This window comes from Oncorhynchus mykiss, chromosome 2 (assembly GCF_013265735.2).
Source record: "Oncorhynchus mykiss isolate Arlee chromosome 2, USDA_OmykA_1.1, whole genome shotgun sequence".
NCBI lineage: Eukaryota > Metazoa > Chordata > Actinopteri > Salmoniformes > Salmonidae > Oncorhynchus > Oncorhynchus mykiss.
Window position 1 is genome coordinate 85,587,462 of NC_048566.1, and position 23,666 is coordinate 85,611,127.

At 42.9% G+C, this 23,666-nt stretch overlaps 1 protein-coding gene across 3 annotated transcripts in view; it reads left to right on the forward strand.

Annotated features, from left to right (window-relative positions):
- The window catches only part of LOC110498104 (protein bicaudal D homolog 1-like), a 78,963-nt gene extending 71,843 nt beyond the window's left edge, over positions 1–7,120 (forward strand). The window contains exons 8-9 of one of the 3 annotated variants that reach the window (XM_036957511.1): positions 2,323–2,395; positions 4,667–4,795. In XM_036957511.1, coding sequence (XP_036813406.1) covers positions 2,323–2,376 — 54 coding nt within the window. In that variant the 3' untranslated portion in view covers positions 2,377–2,395; positions 4,667–4,795. The other 2 variants (XM_036957505.1, XM_036957497.1) reach the window with 2 other exon arrangements.
- The last annotated feature ends 16,546 nt before the right edge of the window (positions 7,121–23,666 follow it).

Here is a 23,666-nt window from a genome sequence, read left to right on the forward strand (position 1 = left end):
GGCCTCATTGACCAATGGTGCCACTCAGTGGCCGATTTACACAGTTACAGCTGAAACACATTGATAGCCATTGGAATTCCTCAGTCTATCCCAGTAGAGGCTGGTGGGAGGAGCTACAGGAGGACGGGCTCATTGTAATGTCTGGAATGGAACTGAGTCAAACGTGGTTTCTATATGTTTGATGTGTTTGATACTGCTCCATTGATTCCATTCCAGCCATTACAATGAGCCTGTCCTCCTATAGCTCCTCCCACCAGCCTCCTCTGATCTATCCCTATGAATGTTTGCCACAGAAAATATTAAACCTTGTTTAAATCTCTGGGAATCTTCTTTTGTTAAGCAGAGATGGCAGCGATGCAAATTATACAAAGGAACCTTATCTATTTCTTCATTGGTACATTACTATGTAGGCCACTTTACAGTACTTCTCTGGCTTCGTTTACACAGGTAGCCCAATTCTGATCTTTTTTTCACAAATTGGTCTTTTGACCAATCAGATCAGCTCTGAAGAAGATCTGGCGTCAAAATATTTGATGTAATTGGTCAAAAGACCAATTAGTGGTGTAAACGCAGTCTCTGACACAGTCTACCAATTAAACAATTTTGATAACACTGCAAATCATATTATTATTGATGTCATGAGAAAAATTTCAAGGAATCATTCTAGTTTGTATTCCCCATGATTGATTAACATTTTCAAGCCATTGTATAATATTAATCTTACATTTTCCACAACTCTAGAGCAAAAAGCATTTGACAGAAGTCCCTTCCACATCTCTACAGAGATACACTGGCTGACCAAGCTCTACCTGATTTCAGAGCCACAATCCATTGTCCCTTCTCTACATTATACTAAGTACACTATAGCTTGACTTCCTTGTTCCTTGTGACCTTCGTCTATAATGAATATAGAAAACATAGCAAACACAGTGCGTGTGCGAGACAGAAACTGAGAGAATGAACTGTCATGCTTTTTCTGTCAGTGTTGATAGATGTTTGTTGTGGCATGCATGTGACTTTGTTCAGTCCGATCTAAGAGAAAGTATATAAATGGTTTAAATGCAGATAAACCATTCAGAGCAGCATGGAAACCAGTGTGGCCTCCTCTCTATGATACCCTAACCACACACCCAGCCCTACTACGCTCATATCACCCTGAAAAGGACACGCCCTGAAAAGCACCCCAAATCAACCCTATGCCCATGCCATGTAGTGCCAGCAGATGGCAATGTCTACCAGTTACTTCTCACACTGACCTAGCTGTGGTTATTGGCTTTTGGCTCCTACAGTGGTCAAATGTTTTTATTGACACAAAAAGAGGTGAAGAATGTCCATGTCCATTCAGCTCCAATCCCTGGGACATAACATTGGTTGGACTTTGACTCTATACAAATGAAACCCAAGAATGCAGGGTCATTCATCCATTCATGTCTTATATTTGTGTATGATATTATAACTCATCTGATCTAAATATGCTGATTTGTTTTTAGCCCATAGCCGTACATGAGCAGCAGTTGATTACTAAGTCTGACAGCCACCGTGATAGTGGTTTGTTTTTGTTTGTTTGTCTCCTTTTGGCGCAGCACAGAAAAATACATGACTGGATTTGAAACTGTGCTTAAATGTTCTATGTGTGTCTGTGTGTTTCCTTGTGTGTGTCCTGTACGTTAATAGTGCTGTCCATCCTTCTCGGGGGATGGATAGAGGAATGCCTTGTCAGTTGGGTCAGATGAGGCTGGTCTTAAATAACGAGCAGTCATTCAGTGATGCACAAGCCCATTATTGGCCTTACAAAATGAACAGAGAGCTCTCTTTCTCTTTCTCTCTCTCTCTCTCCCTTTCTCTTTCTTTCTTTCTTTCTTTCTTTATCTTTCTCACTCTTATATAAACATAAATAACAATTCTCACAATAACAAGTACACAAAATGCACTTATGTGGTATGTCTGACTGTAGAAAGCATTGTTCATTTACTTTCTAGACAAATAAATCATTTAAAAAAAACATAAGAATGTGTAAATTGTATTAACTCAAATGGACTGTATTACAGTAAGATGTTAACTTCCAAAATGTGATATTCCAATGAAATGAAAGCGATTCCAAGAAAGATTGCTAAAAGCATAAACATTATATGCTCTCATGTTATACTCCAAAAGAGAGCAGAATGTTTCCCAACTGACGTCCTCTCCTCAGACATGTTGAGTTCTTACATGACGAGGCCACTGTGTCTCTGTCCCTGACAAGTCTTTCCTCCTGTCTGTCTGTCCCACTAACCCTGACTGTCACCACTCTGTATATCTGTCTAATGTATCAGTTTCTCATAGATTGTCAGCAGCCTGCTGCCTCTGCCTCAGTATCGTCACTCTCCCCACAACTAAGAGCCTCCATAGCCTGCAGGTAACGTCCCAGAGGCCTGAGCTCTACATCTCTTTTCACTTCTCTTACTCGCACTACTTGTGCCTTTGGCCTGACGGATATACACAGCATGCCCCACATGGCTGGTTCTTAAAGGCCCAGTGCAGTCAAAACATTATTTTCCTGTGTTTTATGTACAGTACCCTCCACACTTATTGGGACAGTGAAGCATTTCTTTCTTATTTTGGCTCTATACTCCAAAAGTTTAGATTTGAAATCCAACAATGTGCAGACTGTCGGCTTTAATATGAGGGTATTGTCATCCATATCAGGTGAACCGTTTAGGGATTACAGCACTTTTTCTACATAGCCCCCCCCCCCCCCCCCCCCCCCATTTTAGGGAACCAAAAGTATTGGGACAGATTCACTTATGTGTATTAAAGTAATGTAAAGTTAAGTATTTGGTCCCATATTGAAAGCACACAGTGACTACATCAAGCTTGTGACTCAACACATTTGTTGGGTGCATTTGCTCTTTTGTTTTGGTTGTGTTTCAGAATATTTTGTGCCCAATAGAAATGAATGGTAAATAATGTATTGTGTCATTTTGGAATCACTTTTATTGTAAATAATAATTTAATATGTTTCTAAACACTTCTACGTTGTGCATGCTACCATGATTATGGATAAACCTGAATGGATCATGAATAATGATGAGTGAGAAAGTTACAGATCAACAAATATCATGCCCCCTCAAAAAAGGTATTTGTCCATCAGTAACTTTCTCACTCATCATTATTCATGAGTCATTCAGAATGATCTGTAATCATGGTACTATCCACATTAATGTAGAAGTATTTAGAAACATATTCTATTCTTATTTAGAAATAAAAGTTACTCTAAAATGACACAATACATTATTTACCATTAATTTATACTGGGAACAAAATCATCTAAAACACAACCAAAATAAATAGCAAATGCATCCAACAAGTTTGTAAAGTTACAAGCTTGATGTAATCATTGCGTGCTAGGAATATGAGACCGAATACCAAACTTTTGACTAATTCAATACACATATTAGTGAATTTGTTCCAATACTTTTGGTCTCCTAAAATGGGGGGACTATGTACAAAAAGTAAGGTTGACAGTCTGCACTTTAACCTCATAGACATTGTATCAATTCAAATCCAATGTGCTGGGTTACAGAGGCAAAACAAAATGTGTCACTGTCCCAATACTTTTGTAGCTCACTGTATATTTCCACACTATGAGTTTGGAATAATACTGTGAAATTGTGAAAATCATGAAATTCCCTTTTAGTGTAAGAGCTGTTTGAAAATCCCTGTTTTGGTGGGATGGAGTTGTGGCCTGCATGGTGACATCACCAGGCGGCAAATAAGTGAATACGCCAATAAGAAAGAGAGTTCCAAACATCTGCCAATAACAGCTAGTTTTCAGTTTCCCCTCCCCACTCAGACCACTCCCAGAGAGTTTTTTTCTTTTCTTGGTTGTTCTTGACCATTTGAATTGAAAACAATCACAGTAAGGTTCCCCAGAAATGATTTGATATTGAGATAATAAGGGCTGCATTGGACCTTTAAGACACAGATATGAATTAATTAACTATAGTTGTTTCATCAAACACATTTCATCACGGGTATCTGTATAATAGTTCACACACACACACAAATTATTAACTAACTCATTAAGACGTGAAACTTGTGTATTTTTACTCACAGCACATGGAGTAAAAGGGTGGGGCGTTGGTTTTTATAACTTAGCCACATTATACTGTTTTGTACTATTGAGCAGGATAATGGCTATATTGCTGTTGGCAAATTCATTGGTTTTGCATGACACTTTTGCCACCAGTAATACTCTGCTTCTTCTACTAATGCAGTCCTAGATCCGTTTCATACAGAACTAACTAGTTCATCTCACTACAGTCCCCAACCTCAGCCCTCTAGAACCCACCCATACAGTAGGTATCTCATTGCCTCTGAATCGTCACTACAGGCAAATGCGTAACTGCTGACAAATCTAATGTCCTGTCTATTTATTTTCTTATTCATAGTGTTGTTTGACCAAGTCGGTTCTCCCAAAATATTTTAAATGTGCTTCACCTTTCCTGAAATTTTAACAATTTCCATCGCTGTTGTTTCTGGGAACAGTTTTGGTCCCTCCTATTTGTTTGTTTGTTGATTTCTGAGCACTTTATAGCATCATTGGGATACATGTCCTTTTTACTATGTTCCCTGCTATCCTGTCCTCTTTCGCTCTACTCTCTTCTCCCTCCCGTCCTCCTCGCAGTCCATGTCCGAGTCCGAACATTGTGACAGCCCTCCAGGAGGACCAGACACCACCCCTCTCCAGCAGCAGCAGAGGCCCCCTGGACTCACTCAACAGCCTGGTCCAGCAGCATCACCCCCCAGGTCCATAGGCATCTAGCCAGTGCGCCCCTACCCATGGGCCCAGGCCTCCTGGAGACACACAGCACCAGAGACTCCTGTCTCCCATCTCACTCAACCTGGCATCCCACTTCTGTGTTCCCTCAGTAAGCCCCGCCTCCACAGGCCACACTTTCTCCTGGTTGGTCGGGTTACAGAGAAGCTGAGGGTTGCGGTGCTCCTCACTGGTTGGGCTGGAATGACGTCAGATCCTGTCCAGAAAAGATAGACTGGAGGACCGGACTGCAGTGCACACGCCAGACTAGCAAATATTATTGACTTAAACAATGTATTGTATCTATATGATTATTTATTATCTATTTAACTGACTTGGTTGTTTATTGATTTGTGTTTTGTTCATATTTGTGTTTTGTGATATCATTTGATTGTTGTTGGTCATTCTTTAAAATGAAATTCAAAATGAGTATTATTGCTGTGGTGTTTAGACTTACTAAACTATGGCTGTTATGTTCTCATTGATATCGTCAAAAAATAAAAACATTTGACATATTTCCAATTGAATATAACAAGGTTTTGGATGGTCTATATCCTACAAGTTTAGCATCACATTTTCTGTCAATAACAAGGTTTCCTTTTGGTGATGTGAGATGCTTACAAACTTGCCTAACAGACCAGATGGAATATTAGCCATGTAAAAGCATCAGTTTGTAAGGATCATCTCTAAATGTGTAATAGCTTCTGTCTTTACATGGTAGTGTTGAAGTACACAATGAATTTGATATCATTGTGGAGAGACTAATTGAATGGAAGTGATATTGCATTACAATGGTAATCTTTGATGAGGTGGGTTGTCTTGATTTTAACTACCAATCTAACATCACTACACTTGAGATGCTTTTTTTATACAACTTTTTTGCAAGACAAAGATTATATTTTTGACATCCGTTTTTTTTTTTTACCACAGTTACTGCTGAGGTGATTGATTATGTTGTCATGTAGGTGAAATCTGATTTGACATAGACACTCTGATACTAAAGGTAGGAGATGAGGAGGTGACGTCTGGGTTAGTAAGCCTGGATGTGGCCTTTAGAATTGCACCAGTTGACTCGACCCTGATCTGTGTGACAAGACTCCCCTCCTCAGCTTAGTTTTAACACATTTCAGATAACACAATCCCCCCATGCTGTGGACCCCTAGTATCATGTTTCTGTCTAAATAAGGCATTTGAATTCGCTCTTCTTAAACATGGCATTGTTTATGTGTCAGAGATTGCTTGTTTAATGTCTAACCCAAAGGAAATTACGGTAATCAAATATCATGCTGGGGCATGAATGAAATACTGTAGTTTCAAACCAAAGGTAAACTACCTTCTCCTTCAAACATTGTTCTTTACAAGCACAATAAGGACTTTGCATTGAAGAAATAACAGTGGACATCTCGATCCAGGCATCTCTCTTCCGGTTATCAGAGCCATGTATAGAACTACCCTGTATATGGCTTTGTCGGATGTGATATCATGACACTAACCAGCAGGCTGAGAACAGGGATGAATACCAAAGTCTTCCAGGATATAGGAAGGATTTTGTGAGTCACACGCTTACACCTTCAGATCAATTTGTATAAAGCTTTGATGATCTGGCTAACCTAGTTGAAACATTAATGCAAGAAGAGCCAAGAACAAACCGTGTGTTTGTGTTGATGATGTAGCTAATGTTTGAGTTGCATGATTCATTTGCCTGATTCACATCCACTGTATCTCTTTCTCTCTTTCCTTTGAGTCGATAGTAATGATTATGTCTTATGTTTAACTAGTCAGCTTTATTGAAGGGGAATCTGAACACCTAGTTCCTTATAGATTGGAGCCAGATGCATTGTGATAGATTTTTCTTACAGTTCTCTATTCATTCATTCACAAATGTGGGTGGATTTATTGAACTTACTTGGGTTTATTCTGGTGAGACATGTGTATACTGTAACCACAAAGGACAATCACCCTTAGAATCCACACAGTTAGTGCTGGTGAAAGCATGTTTGCAACCACATTGTTTGTATTATGAAACCTTGGGTGGAACAGAAGAAGATGAAGAAGAGGAGTGAGGTTCAAAGCTAGTCTAGTGACTGGTGTCTGGAGAACATTTTGTCTACTCCTTTGGTTGTTGCACAAGTTCCTTCATCATTGGAAGGTGGCGATACAGTACAGTGCCCTGGCGTTAGAGACACTAATCAATAAAGAAAAAAGGAATTCAAAGACAGCAATATACTGTATTGGGTTTCTTGTTAATATTTTTTACTCCATTTAAAACAGTGTAACATCGGCTTCAATATCAAATAAAAACAACTGTCTTGGAGTAATATGGACTGTATTGGCTGAGTCTTTTTTCTCAAGTATGATGGTCCTAATAACCTTATGTATGTCATCCATTTCATAACAGTTTCCATTTATTTGGAAGTGTTACTTTATCATTATGGATGTTTATTACAGTCAATACCACAGGCACAGCACAACCTGTCATTATTTTACATTAGATTGTATGCAAAACACCTTTCAGCTATTCAAGGAAGTGGTACGTTCTCTCTGTAATCTATTGTTTTCCTACAACCAGCACGATATTCATATCGCAATAATAGCCTATTGATCACTATCTTGTTCCATATCGAACGGGGATGGGGGGGTTCCTCCTCCAATCAGAGCAACGGATACAGTCTGCAACAGTGAAACAGGGCGGGGTTTGAAATAGTCTGCTTGAAGGTGATTGTACAGAGAGATAAACGGATCATGATGATTTAGGGGAGCGCAGAGTGGACGCACCAGCGCATTGACTTTGGACTTTGTCATCAGCGTTTATAGTGGCTATCTGGGAAAATATATGTGTACTTGCCAGTGACACCTTCAACACGTTTGTTTCATTTTGCGGTCGATGATTAGTTGGAATATTGTTTGACATGGAATGAAATTAACTGTAGCCTAATATGTTGAATGCTAATTGTGCATTTTAGTGCTCGAGTAGGCTCGACTACCCGATAGAGCTGCTCACTCTGTAAATCTTTTTCGATGTTGGAACGGTCAGCAGAGGATAAGGACATGGACGACTTCAGACGGGTCGCCTTCCGGAGGAAACCCCGAACTTTTGTCGAATCCGACATGGAGCATGATGAATATTCAGGTGAGTGACTGACCGATGGCGGTGCGTAGCTGGTAGTGGCGTGTATCGCTCAAACGGCCAAAAAACATATACAACTCAGATCCTCAACATTGGGTACAGTGAGTGTAATATTTGGTGTAACATGTCTAATAACGTGTGTAGTAGTGCCTTGATACTGTGAAATGTTAGGGTTTGCTTTTGGCTATTCCATCACAGTGATCATTTTTTACTTTTGTGCATGTGCACATAGAAACTAAAAGAGATTATGTTGCCTGGCTTCACTGTCCGTCCACACTATTACTTTAACAATCTTATCGTGTTACTGTAGTTGTATGTACTGTTTCACATACCTTGCACATCATAAATCAATCAAATGTATTTATAAAGCCCTTTGTACATCAGTCGATGTCACAAAGTGTTGTACAGAAACCCATCCTAAAACCCCAAACAGCAAGCAATGCAGGTGTAGAAGCACAGTGGCTAGGAAAAACTCCCTAGAAAAGCCAGAACCTAGGAAGAAACCTAGAGAGGAACCAGGCTCTGAGGGGTGGCCAGTCCTCTTCTGGCTGTGCCGGGTGGAGAATATAACAGTACATGGCCAAGATGTTCAAACATTCATAGATGACCAGCAGGGTCAAATAATAATAATCAGAGTGGTTGTAGAGGGTGCAACAGGTCAGCACCTCAGGAGTAAATGTCAGTTGGCTTTTCATAGCCGGTCATTCAGAGTTAGAGACAGCGGGTGGGGTAGAGAGAGAAAACAGCATGTCTGGGACAGGTAGCACGTCCGGTGAACAAGTCAGGATTCCATAGCCGCAGGCAGAACAGTTGAAACTGGAGCAGCAGCATGACCAGGTGGACTGGGGTCAGCAAGGAGTCATCAGGCCAGGTAGTCCTGGGGCATGGTCCTAGGGCTCAGGTTCTCAGAGAGAGTGAGAGAGAGAGAGAGAGAGAGACAGAGAGAGAGAATTAGAGGGAGCATACTTATATTCACACAGGACACCAGATAAGACAGGAGAAATACTCCAGATATAACAGTCTGAACCTAGTGCCCCGACACATAAACTATTGCAGCATAATTACTGGAGGCTGAGACAGGAGCCTCCAGTCATTGGGTGAACATAACCTAGTCATTGGGTGAACATACATGGTTGCCATAATCTTGGGCTAGGCTATTGAGCTATTGGGAAAGTATGGAATGGCCAACACACCTGTAGTATGTGTTTGTACAGAGAGGGGATTGCATTGCACTAGACTGCTGACTGCTGAACAGTCAGATATGTATGAGGGGGAAGGTTGCAGACATGCCTTAACCTGTTATGTAATTTCTTTAATGCCTCAAATAGTTTTCTATTTCAACCCCTTGACTAGTGTTCCTTCTTTCTGTTGTTACTGAGAGTCTGTCCAGCCTGTGCCTAGGCATGCTACAGAGAGAGAGGGGTGGAACACTTACATGGCCCAGTCTTGTCTCTCCCTGTCGTGGGGAGATTAAATGTGGTTGTGCAAACAACATGGAGCATTGCAAATATTTTATTGAAATCAGAGCAGAAAACTTTGCCTTTGGGCAAAATCATCTCCAGGATAGAGTGGTGAAGTGACCCTTTAAGGCTGAGTTCGTACTAATGGAAATAGACAAATTAGATGTCACTTAATTAAATCAAGTGGGGTGAGCCAGCAGCAGACTCTATAAGAGGTGAGGTAATACTGTAGAGTTCAGAGACACCATGTGATCAGTCATGAGTCATCCTCAAGCGTCTCCTCTGACCTGCAGTCACCTGCTGCTCTATAGTCACCTGCTGCTCTACCCCCTGTAGTGCCTTGTAGTCGGAGGTCAAGCAGTTGCTATACCAGGCAGTGATGCAACCAGTCAGGATGCTCTCGATGGTGCAGCTGTCAAACTTTTTGGGGATCTGAGGACCCATGCCAAATCTTTTCAGTCTCCTGAGGGGGAACAGGCAATGTTGTGCCCTCTTCACGACTGTTTGGTGTGTTTGGACCATGATGGTTTGTTGGTGATGTGGACGCCAAGGAACTTGAAGCTCTCAACCTGTTCCACTACAGCCCCGTCAATGAGAATGGGGGCGTGCTCGGTCCTTCTTTTCCTGTAGTCCACAATCATCTCCTTTTTCTTGATCATTTTGAGGGAGAGGTTGTTATCCTGGCACCACATGGCCAGGTCTCTGACCTCCTTCCTATAGGGTGTCTTACCGTTGTCGGTGATTAGGCCCACCACTGTTGTGTCTTCTGCAAATTTAATGATGGTGTTGGAGTCGTGCCTTGCCATGCAGTCATGAGTGAACAGGGAATACAGGAGGGGACTGAGCACGTACCCCTGAGGGGCCCCTGTGTTGAGGATCAGATGTGTTGTTACCTACCCTTACCACCTGTGGGTGGCCCGTCAGAAAGTCTAGGACCCAGTTGCAGAGGGAGGTGTTTAGTCCCAGGGTCCTTAGATTAGTGATGAGCTTTGAGGGCACTATGGTGTTGAACGCTGAGCTGTAGTCAGTGAATAGCATTCTTACATAGACGTTCCTTTTGTCCAGGTGAGAAAGGGCAGTGTGGTGTGCAATAGAGATTGCATCATCTGTGGATCTGTGGGGATGGTATTGGGTCTGTAGTTTCTGGGATAATTGTGTTGATGTGAGCCATGACCAGCCTTTCAAAGCACTTCCTGGCTACAGACGTGAGTGCTACGGGTCGGTAGTCATTTAGGCAGGTTACCTTAGTGTTCCTGGGCATGGAGATGTTCACAAAATATATGGTGGTCTGCTTGAAACATGTTGGTATTACAGACTCAGTCAGGGACAGGTTGAAATTGTCAGTGAAGACACTTGCCAGTTGGTCAGCACATGCTCGGAGTACACGTCCTGGTAATCCGTCTGGCCCTGCGGCCTTGTGAATGTTGAACTGTTTAAAGGTCTTACTCACACCAGCTACAGAGAGCGTGATCACACAGTCGTCTGGAACAGCTGATGCTCTCATGCATGCTTCAGTGTTGCTTGCCTCGAAGCGAGCATAGAAGTCATTTAGCTCGTCTGATAGGCCTGTGTCACTGAGCAGCTCGCGGCTGTGCTTCCCTTTGTAGTCTGTAATAGTTTGCAAGCCCTGCCACATCCGACGAGTATTGGAGCCGGTGTAGTATGATTCAATCTTAGACCTGTATTAACATTTTGCCTGTTTGATGGTTTGTCGGAGGGCATAGCGGGATCTCTTATAAGCTTCGGGGTTAGAGTCCCGCTCCTTGAAATCGGCAGCTCTACCCTTTAGCTCAGTGCGGATGTTGCCTGTAATCCATGGCTTCTGGTTGGGGTATGTCCCCACAGTGACTGTACGTACAACGTCATCGATGCACTTATTGATGTAGCCAGTAACTGATGTGGTGTACTCCATAATGCCATCGGAAGAATGCCGGAACATATTCCAGTCTGTGCTAGAAAAGCAGTCCTGTAGCTTAGCATCTGCATCATCTGACCACTTCTTTATTGACCTGGTGCTTCCTGCTTTAGTTTTTGCTTGTTTAGTATAGATTAATGTATATCGCTGACCCAGCAACAAGTCATTGTAGAAATTAACTAATGACCTCAAATCAAGTACTGTATCTTATGGTGACATGTTGCATAATAGTAATGCAAGGACAACAGAGGGACAATTGCTTGGTTGAGAAAAAGCTGTTACTCTCAAGGGCGATTCCACGCCAGAGCAAGCTGAACAAATATTTTGGGTATCTCAGATTATTCTGGCAATTCTCACATAGACACTTAATTGAGAGGAAGGATGTTTGATATAATTTCTACATTTATATAAAAAAAATTGTGTGAAAGTCATGATGAAAGTGGACCTTTTTAAAACTATACATGCCACCTGTCAGACCCTATGATCTGTGAACCGTACAGACAACATCTTGGTGTCATTACAGTCCTTATAGTGTTCTCTAAAATAAGGACTATGTCTATATTCTGGAGATTTTTTTTCTTCATGAGAATTTATTTAAAAAATTACAAATATTATTATTAATCCAGCACAGTACAAATGCCTTATTACACTTATATGACTAATTTATTACACAATCACTGCCTAAAAGATTCTTCCAAAAATAAGAACAATTGGGCGTATTTGTGCTGTTATAAGAAATTTTACATTACTTTTCACAATGCACATTGTTTATAATTATAGTAATAGCATCTTTATCTGTAACGAAGACCAACTGTTTCCCTTTCAATTCTGTTGCTGGGTGCTCATTAGCTCCACAAGATAAACATGACTCACTTCAGCAGAATGGAAGGAGTTTTTTTTTGTTGCTGCGTTTGATTTCTTATTTTTTAAAGTCCTTCTTGTAGAAGAAAGTTCTGGAACATTATTAAATCATTATCATTGGATTGTATAGATGCATGGACATTGACAACTTTAACAACTGTAACAACTTTTTCTCAACCAAGTAATTGTCCCTCTGTTGTCCTTGCATTACTATCATGCAACATGTCACCATAAGATACAGTACTTGATTTGAGGTCATTAGTTAATTTCTACAATGACCTGTTGCTGGGTCAGCGCTATACATTCATCTATACTAAACAAGCAAAAACTAAAGCAGGAAGCACCAGTGAATCGGTCAATAAAGAAGTGGTCAGATGATGCAGATGCTAAGCTACAGGACTGCTTTTCTAGCACAGACTGGAATATATTCCGGGATTCTTCCGATGGCATTGTGGAGTACACCACATCAGTCACTGGCTACATCAATAAGTGCATCGATGACGTTGTCCCCACAGTGACTGTATGTACATACCCCAACCAGAAGCCATGGATTACAGGCAACATCCGCACTGAGCTAAAGGGGAGAGCTGCCGATTTCAAGGAGCGGGACTCTAACCCCGAAGCTTATAAGAGATCCCGCTATGCCCTCCGACAAACCATCAAATAGGCAGGGCTTGCAAACTATTACAGACTACAAAGGGAAGCACAGCCGCGAGCTGCTCAGTGACACAGGCCTATCAGACGAGCTAAATTACTTCTATGCTCGCTTCGAGGGAAGCAACACTGAAGCATGCATGAGAGCATCAGCTGTTCCAGACGACTGTGTGATCACGCTCTGTAGCTGGTGTGAGTAAGACCTTTAAACAGGTCAACATTCACAAGGCCGCAGGGCCAGACGGATTACCAGGACGTGTACTCCGAGCATGTGCTGACCAACTGGCAAGTGTCCTCACTGACAATTTCAACCTGTCCCTGACTGAGTCTGTAATACCAACATGTTACAAGCAGACCACCATAGATTTTGTGAACATCTCCATGCCCAGGAACACTAAGGTAACCTGCCTAAATGACTACCGACCCGTAGCACTCACGTCTGTAGCCAGGAAGTGCTTTGAAAGGCTGGTCATGGCTCACATCAACACAATTATCCCAGAAACTACAGACCCAATACCACCCCCACAGATCCACAGATGATGCAATCTCTATTGCACACCACACTGCCCTTTCTCACCTGGACAAAAGGAACGTCAATGTGAGAATAATATTCACTGACTACAGCTCAGCGTTCAACACCATAGTGCCCTCAAAGCTCATCACTAATCTAAGGACCTGGGACTAAACACCTCCCTCTGCAACTGGATCCTGGACTTTCTGACGGGCCACCCACAGGTGGTGTTGTTACCTACCCTTACATCTGACACGCTGATCCTCAACACAGGGGCCCCTCAGGGGTACTTGCTCAGTCCCCTCCTGTATTCCCTGTTCACTCATGACTGCATGGTCAGGCAACACCATCATTAAATTTGCCGACGACACAACAGTGGTAGGCCTAATCACCGACAACGATAAGACACCCTATAGGAAGGAGGTCAGAGACCTGGCCATGTGGTGCCAGGATAACAACCTCTCCCTCAAAATGATCAAGAAAAAGGAGATGATTGTGGACTACAGGAAAAGAAGGACCGAGCACGCCCCCATTCTCATTGACGGGGCTGTAGTGGAACAGGTTGAGAGCTTCAAGTTCCTTGGCGTCCACATCACCAACAAATCATCATGGTCCAAACACACCAAACAGTCGTGATCGTGAAGAGGGCACAACATTGCCTGTTCCCCCTCAGGAGACTGAAAAGATTTGGCATGGGTCCTCAGATCCCCAAAAAGTTTGACAGCTGCACCATCGAGAGCATCCTGACTGGTTGCATCACTGCCTGGTATGGCAACTGCTTGGCCTCCGACCACAAGGCACTACAGGGGGTAGTGAATACGGCCCAGTACATCACTGGGGCCAAGCTTCCTATTATCCAGGACCTCTATACCAGGCGGTGTCAGAGGAAGGCCCTGAAAATGGTAAAAGATTCCAGCCATCCTAATCATAGACTGTTCTCTCTGCTACCGCATGGCAAGCAGTACTGGAGCGCCAAGTCTAAGACCAAAAGGCTTCTTAACAGCTTCTACCCCCAAGCCATAAGACTCCTGAACAGCAAATCAAATTGCTACCCAGACTATTTGCATTGTCGTCGTCCCCTTTACGCTGCTGCCACTGTCTGTTTATTATCTATGCATAGTCATTTTAACTCTACTTACATGTACATATTACCTCAATTACCTCGACTAACCTGTGCCCCCCGCACATTGACTCTGTACCGGTACTCCCTGTATATAGCCTCCACATTGACTCTGTTCCGGTACTCCCTGTATATAGCCTCCACATTGACTCTGTACCGGTACCCCCTGTATATAGCCTCCACATTGACTCTGTACCGGTACCCCCTGTATATAGCCTCCACATTGACTCTGTACCGGTACCCCCTGTATATAGCCTCCACATTGACTCTGTACCGGTACTCCCTGTATATAGCCTCCACATTGACTCTGTACCGGTACCCCCTGTATATAGCCTCCACATTGACTCTGTACCGGTACCCCCTGTATATAGTCTCCACATTGACTCTGTACCGGTACTCCCTGGTTATAGTCTCCACATTGACTCTGTACCGGTACTCCCTGTATATAGCCTCCACATTGACTCTGTACCAGTACTCCCTGTACATAGTCTCCACATTGACTCTGTACCGGTACCCCCTGTATATAGCCTCCACATTGACTCTGTACCGGTACCCCCTGTATATAGCCTCCACATTGACTCTGTACCAGTACTCCCTGTACATAGTCTCCACATTGACTCTGTACCGGTACCCCCTGTATATAGCCTCCACATTGACTCTGTACCGGTACTCCCTGTATATAGCCTCCACATTGACTCTGTACCGGTACCCCCTGTATATAGCCTCCACATTGACTCTGTACCGGTACCCCCTGTATATAGTCTCCACATTGACTCTGTACCGGTACCCCCTGTATATAGCCTCCACATTGACTCTGTACCGGTACTCCCTGTATATAGCCTCCACATTGACTCTGTACCGGTACCCCCTGTATATAGCCTCCACATTGACTCTGTACCGGTACCCCCTGTATATAGCCTCCACATTGACTCTGTACCGGTACTCCCTGTATATAGCCTCCACATTGACTTTGTACCGGTACCCCCTGTATATAGCCTCCACATTGACTCTGTACCGGTACCCCCTGTAAATAGTCTCCACATTGACTCTGTACCGGTACTCCCTGTATATAGTCTCCACATTGACTCTGTACCGGTACTCCCTGTATATAGTCTCCACATTGACTCTGTACCGGTACTCCCTGTATATAGCCTCCACATTGACTCTGTACCGGTACCCCCTGTATATAGCCTCCACATTGACTCTGTACCGGTACTCCCTGTATATAGCCTCCACATTGACTCTGTACCGGTACCCCCTGTATATAGCCTCCACATTGACTCTGTACCAGTACCCCCTGTATATAGTCTCCACATTGACTCTGTACCGGTACTCCCTGGTTATAGTCTCCACATTGACTCTGTACCGGTACTCCCTGTATATAGCCTCCACATTGACTCTGTACCAGTACTCCCTGTATATAGTCTCCACATTGACTCTGTACCGGTACCCCCTGTATATAGCCTCCACATTGACTCTGTACCGGTACTCCCTGTATATAGCCTCCACATTGACTCTGTACCGGTACCCCCTGTATATAGCCTCCACATTGACTCTGTACCGGTACCCCCTGTATATAGTCTCCACATTGACTCTGTACCGGTACCCCCTGGTTATAGTCTCCACATTGACTTTGTACCGGTACTCCCTGTATATAGCCTCCACATTGACTCTGTACCAGTACTCCCTGTATATAGTCTCCACATTGACTCTGTACCGGTACTCCCTGTATATAGCCTCCACATTGACTCTGTACCGGTACTCCCTGTATATAGCCTCCACATTGACTCTGTACCGGTACCCCCTGTATATAGTCTCCACATTGACTCTGTACCGGTACTCCCTGGTTATAGTCTCCACATTGACTCTGTACCAGTACCCCCTGTATATAGTCTCCACATTGACTCTGTACCGGTACTCCCTGGTTATAGTCTCCACATTGACTCTGTACCGGTACTCCCTGTATATAGCCTCCACATTGACTCTGTACCAGTACTCCCTGTATATAGTCTCCACATTGACTCTGTACCGGTACTCCCTGTATATAGCCTCCACATTGACTCTGTACCGGTACTCCCTGTATATACAGTGCCTTGCGAAAGTATTCGGCCCCCTTGAACTTTGCGACCTTTTGCCACATTTCAGGCTTCAAACATAAAGATATAAAACTGTATTTTTTTGTGAAGAATCAACAACAAGTGGGACACAATCACGACATTTATTGGATATTTCAAACTTTTTTAACAAATCAAAAACTGAAAAATTGGGCGTGCAAAATTATTCAGCCCCTTTACTTTCAGTGCAGCAAACTCTCTCCAGAAGTTCAGTGAGGATCTCTGAATGATCCAATGTTGACCTAAATGACTAATGATGATAAATACAATCCACCTGTGTGTAATCAAGTCTCCGTATAAATGCACCTGCACTGTGATAGTCTCAGAGGTCCGTTAAAAGCGCAGAGAGCATCATGAAGAACAAGGAACACACCAGGCAGGTCCGAGATACTGTTGTGAAGAAGTTTAAAGCCGGATTTGGATACAAAAAGATTTCCCAAGCTTTAAACATCCCAAGGAGCACTGTGCAAGCGATAATATTGAAATGGAAGGAGTATCAGACCACTGCAAATCTACCAAGACCTGGCCGTCCCTCTAAACTTTCAGCTCATACAAGGAGAAGACTGATCAGAGATGCAGCCAAGAGGCCCATGATAACTCTGGATGAACTGCAGAGATCTACAGCTGAGGTGGGAGACTCTGTCCATAGGACAACAATCAGTCGTATATTGCACAAATCTGGCCTTTATGGAAGAGTGGCAAGAAGAAAGCCATTTCTTAAAGATATCCATAAAAAGTGTTGTTTCAAGTTTGCCACAAGCCACCTGGGAGACACACCAAACATGTGGAAGAAGGTGCTCTGGTCAGATGAAACCAAAATTGAACTTTTTGGCAACAATGCAAAACGTTATGTTTGGCGTAAAAGCAACACAGCTGAACACACCATCCCCACTGTCAAACATGGTGGTGGCAGCATCATGGTTTGGGCTTGCTTTTCTTCAGCAGGGACAGGGAAGATGGTTCAAATTGATGGGAAGATGGATGGAGCCAAATACAGGACCATTCTGGAAGAAAACCTGATGGAGTCTGCAAAAGACCTGAGACTGGGACGGAGATTTGTCTTCCAACAAGACAATGATCCAAAACATAAAGCAAAATCTACAATGGAATGGTTCAAAAATAAACATATCCAGGTGTTAGAATGGCCAAGTCAAAGTCCAGACCTGAATCCAATCGAGAATCTGTGGAAAGAACTGAAAACTGCTGTTCACAAATGCTCTCCATCCAACCTCACTGAGCTCGAGCTGTTTTGCAAGGAGGAATGGGAAAAAATGTCAGTCTCTCGATGTGCAAAACTGATAGAGACATACCCCAAGCGACTTACAGCTGTAATCGCAGCAAAAGGTGGCGCTACAAAGTATTAACTTAAGGGGGCTGAATAATTTTGCACGCCCAATTTTTCAGTTTTTGATTTGTTAAAAAAGTTTGAAATATCCAATAAATGTCGTTCCACTTCATGATTGTGTCCCACTTGTTGTTGATTCTTCACAAAAAAATACAGTTTTATATCTTTATGTTTGAAGCCTGAAATGTGGCAAAAGGTCGCAAAGTTCAAGAGGGCCGAATACTTTCGCAAGGCACTGTAGTCTCCACATTGACTCTGTACCGGTACTCCCTGCATATAGCCTCACTACGTTATTATACTGCTGCTCTTTAATTATTATTTTTTACTTATCTATTTTCTACTTAACACCTTTCTTAAAACTACATTGTTGGTTAAGGGCTTGTAAGTAAGCATTTCACTGTAAGGTTTACATCTTTTGTATTTGGTGCATGTGACAAATCACTTTTGATTTGATTCACCATTTGACTCTGTGATGTGCTGGATCCCCCTGCGGTTTAACTCCTCTGAGATGTGCATCCCCGTGGTTCCTGTAAACACACTCTTCCCCATATGGTCCAAAGACTGATTTTGTGTGTATGTCCAATATCTTCAGCCATCACGCTATAACATGTCAGTTTAACACCTGCACCGCACTTTTGTTTGTTGGCATCTTAGGAATTGTTCTGCTTGCTGTGTGAAATTTCCCTCATTAACCACAGACAGCAAGTAGCTGGATCTAAAAGTGTTGTCTGGTCGCCTGGCCTTAGTATGATGCCATCCTCTGGGGCCATAACAAAGGTTCTGTTTGTGTTCCCTTTGCCCTGGGAAGGAGCAGGGCACCCTGGGATAGCATAGCTGGGCTGGATGCATCAATGGCTCTGTGGTGTATTGTTATTGTGGTGGTTGTTGCGCTGAGCTGAGCCCTCTGTCTCTCTCAACTAGCTTTAACTCACTCTCAAACCCTGGTGTTGCACAACTCACTCAGTTCATTATAAATATCAGAGCTTTATTATAGTCTGTTAAGTTGGCATGCCATAAACATGGGTTATTACCACCTCATTAATTGTTAGCCATGAATTACAGTGACAGCCTTCCTGCAACTGCATCTTTCTGCATAGACTAATGTATGAATGATAGTTTGTCAGAATGAGGAACCAGAGGTCTTCAGGTTTCCCCACGGAGGCCCTATTGAACAGGCTATAGTTTAGGTTACTACGCTAATGCTCTCCGTGCTTTCTGTGCTTTTTGGTTTAGTGTTTTCTCTCTGCGCTCCTGCTTTGGTATGAGCATGTGACTGTGTATAAACCCCTGATAGCCCATATCATGAGGTTAGAGTCAAAGCCAGACTACATTGATCTTCATCACATGCTTTAAGTTAGGCCCTGCGTGTTCAAGGTATTCACCCAAGGTCAAAAAAACATTTTGTTGCCACAAAGTCAATGAATGTTTATTGGAGTGTTCTCTTAATAATAATTGAATGCGTTGATTTCATCCATCCAAGTCTCAATGTGATTTCGATTCTATATGGGATTCAAGTTTTGGCATGAAGCTATGACTATCAATACTGTAACTCTTGAAATGTAACAGTACATCTCAATGGAAGATACAGGTACAGTGGGTATCATTAGTATTCACAGCACTTGGACTTTTTCACATTTTGTTACGTTACAAAGTGGGATTGAAATTCATTTAATTGTGATTGTATTTTGTCATTGATCTACACAAAATACTATGTAATGTCAAAGTGGAAGATAAAACTCCTGCCTCCTGAGTGGCTCAGTTGCAAGCTGTGCCACTAGAGATCCTGGTTTGAGTCCAGGCTGTGTCGCAGCCGGCCACGACCGGGAGACCCATGGGCTGGCACACAATTGGCCCAGCGTCATCTGGGTTAGGGGAGGGTTTGGCTGCAGGGATGTCCTTTTCCCATCGTGCACTAACGACTCCTGTGGCGGGCCGGGCACAGTGCACGCTGACACCGTCGCCAGGTGTTTCCTCCGACACATTGGTGCGGCTGGCTTCCAGGTTAAGTGGGGATTGTGTCAAGAAGCAGTGTGGCTTGGCGAGTTGTTTTTCGGAGGATGCATGGCTGTCGACCTTCGCCTCTCCTGAGTCCGTACAGGAGTTGCAGCGTTGAGACATGACTGTAACTACCAATTGGATACCATGAAAAAGGGCTACATTTTTTTATATAAAAAAAATACATGTAAAAGTGGAAGAAAAAACTCTGTCTTTGCCGATTTCAAGCATACCCATACCATGATGGGCATGCTTGAAAATGAAGAGGCAGTTACTCAGTGAAGTGTTGTGTTCAGTGGAGGCTGCTGAGGGGAGGACGGCTCATAATAATGGCTGGAATGGAGCAAATGGAATGTCATCAAACACATAGAAACCATGTGTTTGATGTATTTGATACCTGTCCACTGATTCTGCTCCAGCCATTACCATGAGCCCATCATCCACAAGGAAGGTGCCACCAACCCCCTGTAGTTGTGTTGGATTTGCACCAAACATAAAGGCTTTATTTAGGGCAAAAGGTTTTTTAATTTGTCTCAGATTGCTCTGGCAATTCTCACATAGACACTTAATTGAGAGGAAGGATGTATGATATGCTTTTTACATTTGTATATGTGCAGTGGGGCAAAAAGGTATTTAGTCAGCCACCAATTGTGCAAGTTCTCCCACTTAAAAATAATTTGTATTTTTTTAAATTTTTATTTCACCTTTATTTAACCAGGTAGGCAAGTTGAGAACAAGTTCTCATTTACAATTGCGACCTGGCCAAGATAAAGCAAAGCAGTTCGACATACAACGACACAGAGTTACACATGGAGTAAAACAAACATACAGTCAATAATACAGTATAAACAAGTCTATATACGATGTGAGCAAATGAGGTGAGATAAGGGAGGTAAAGGCAAAAAAAGGCCATGGTGGTAAAGTAAATACAATATAGCAAATAAAACACTGGAATGGTAGATTAGCAGTGGAAGAATGTGCAAAGTAGAAATACAAATAATGGGGTGCAAAGGAGCTAAATAAATAATTAAATAAAATAAATACAGTAGGGAAAGAGGTAGTTGTTTGGGCTATGGTGGGCTATGTACAGGTGCAGTATTCTGTGAGCTGCTCTGACAGTTTGTGCTTAAAGCTAGTGAGAACTAGGAAGGAGAGGCGGCCAAAGAAAGAATTGGTTTTGGGGGTGACTAGAGAGATATACCTGCTGGAGCGTGTGCTACAGGTGGGAGATGCTATGGTGACCAGCGAGCTGAGATAAGGGGGGACTTTACCTAGCAGGGTCTTGTAGATGACATGGAGCCAGTGGGTTTGGCGACGAGTATGAAGCGAGGGCCAGCCAACGAGAGCGTACAGGTCGCAATGGTGGGTAGTATATGGGGCTTTGGTGACAAAACGGATTGCACTGTGATAGACTGCATCCAATTTGTTGAGTAGGGTATTGGAGGCTATTTTGTAAATGACATCGCCAAAGTCGAGGATTGGTAGGATGGTCAGTTTTACAAGGGCATGTTTGGCAGCATGAGTGAAGGATGCTTTGTTGCGAAATAGGAAGCCAATTCTAGATTTAACTTTGGATTGGAGATGTTTGATGTGGGTCTGGAAGGAGAGTTTACAGTCTAACCAGACACCCAGGTATTTGTAGTTGTCCACGTATTCTAAGTCAGAGCCGTCCAGAGTAGTGATGTTGGACAGGCGGGCAGGTGCAGGCAGCGATCGGTTGAAGAGCATGCATTTAGTTTTACTTGTATTTAAGAGCAATTGGAGGCCACGGAAGGAGAGTTGTATGGCATTGAAGCTTGCCTGGAGGGTTGTTAACACAGTGTCCAAAGAAGGGCCAGAAGTATACAGAATGGTGTCGTCTGCGTAGAGGTGGATCAGAGACTCACCAGCAGCAAGAGCGACATCATTGATGTATACAGAAAAGAGAGTCGGTCCAAGAATTGAACCCTGTGGCACCCCCATAGAGACTGCCAGAGGTCCGGACAGCAGACCCTCCGATTTGACACACTGAACTCTATCAGAGAAGTAGTTGGTGAACCAGGCGAGGCAATCATTTGAGAAACCAAGGCTGTCGAGTCTGCCAATCAGGATGTGGTGATTGACAGAGTCGAAAGCCTTGGCCAGATCAATGAATACGGCTGCACAGTAATGTTTCTTATCGATGGCGGTTAAGATATTGTTTAGGACCTTGAGCGTGGCTGAGGTGCACCCATGACCAGCTCTGAAAACAGATTGCATAACAGAGAAGGTATGGTGAGATTCGAAATGGTCGGTAATCTGTTTGTTGACTTGGCTTTCGAAGACCTTAGAAAGGCAGGGTAGGATAGATATAGGTCTGTAGCAGTTTGGGTCAAGAGTGTCACCCCCTTTGAAGAGGGGGATGACTGCAGCTGCTTTCCAATCTTTGGGAATCTCAGACGACACGAAAGAGAGGTTGAACAGGCTAGTAATAGGGGTGGCAACAATTTCGGCAGATAATTTTAGACAGAAGGGGCTACAGATTGTCTAGCCCGGCTGATTTGTAGGGGTCCAGATTTTGCAGCTCTTTCAGAACATCAGCTGACTGGATTTGGGAGAAGGAGAAATGGGGAAGGCTTGGGCGAGTTGCTGTGAGGGGTGCAGTGCTGTTGACCGGGGTAGGAGTAGCCAGGTGGAAAGCATGGCCAGCCGTAGAAAAATGCTTATTGAAATTCTCAATTATAGTGGTTTTATCAGTGGTGACAGTATTTCCTATCTTCAGTGCAGTGGGCAGCTGGGAGGAGGTGTTCTTATTGTCCATGGACTTTACAGTGTCCCAGAACTTTTTTGAGTTAGTGTTGCAGGAAGCAAATTTCTGCTTGAAAAAGCTAGCCTTGGCTTTTCTAACTGCCTGTGTATAATGGTTTCTAGCTTCCCGAACAGCTGCATATCACGGGGGCTGTTCGATGCTAATGCAGAACGCCATAGGATGTTTTTGTGTTGGTTAAGGGCAGTCAGGTCTGGGGAGAACCAAGGGCTATATCTGTTCCTGGTTCTACATTTCTTGAATGGGGCATGCTTATTTAAGATGGTTAGGAAGGCATTTAAAAAAAATAACCAGGCATCCTCTACTGACGGGATGAGATCAATATCATTCCAGGATACCCCGGCCAGGTCGATTAGAAAAGCCTGCTCGCTGAAGTGTTTCAGGGAGCGTTTGACAGTGATGAGTGGAGGTCGTTTGACCGCTGACCCATTATGGATGGTCTATAGCAGGCGGCAACGGTGAGAGACTTGTTTTTAGAGATTTTTATTATTAATGATTATTAAGATGAGAGAGGCCTTTAATTTTCCTCATAGGTACACTTCAACTATGACAGACAAAATGAGAAAAAAAATCCAGAAAATCACATTGTAGGATTTTTTATGAATTTATTTGCAAATTATAATAAGGACTAGGCCTATATTCTGGATATTTTTTTTCTCATATGGATTTATTCAAGATTATAAATATTATTATTAATAATAATAAAGGTACACTTTCTGATTTTGCTTTTTTATATATATACTGTATATATATATATTTTTTTTACATATTGTTAGGAACAATATACTCTTCAAACAAGTTACATTTCCAGAGTGGGCTCTCTATTACTTTTTGGGATATGACCCATTTTATACATAGAAACTTACATTATAGGTAATTAACCAACCACAACCCTCCTTTAGGATTTGTTGGGTTCTGAGAATATGAAAATATACTTATTCATGTCACTGATGGAGTGCTAAGGTTTAGAGGCTCTACACC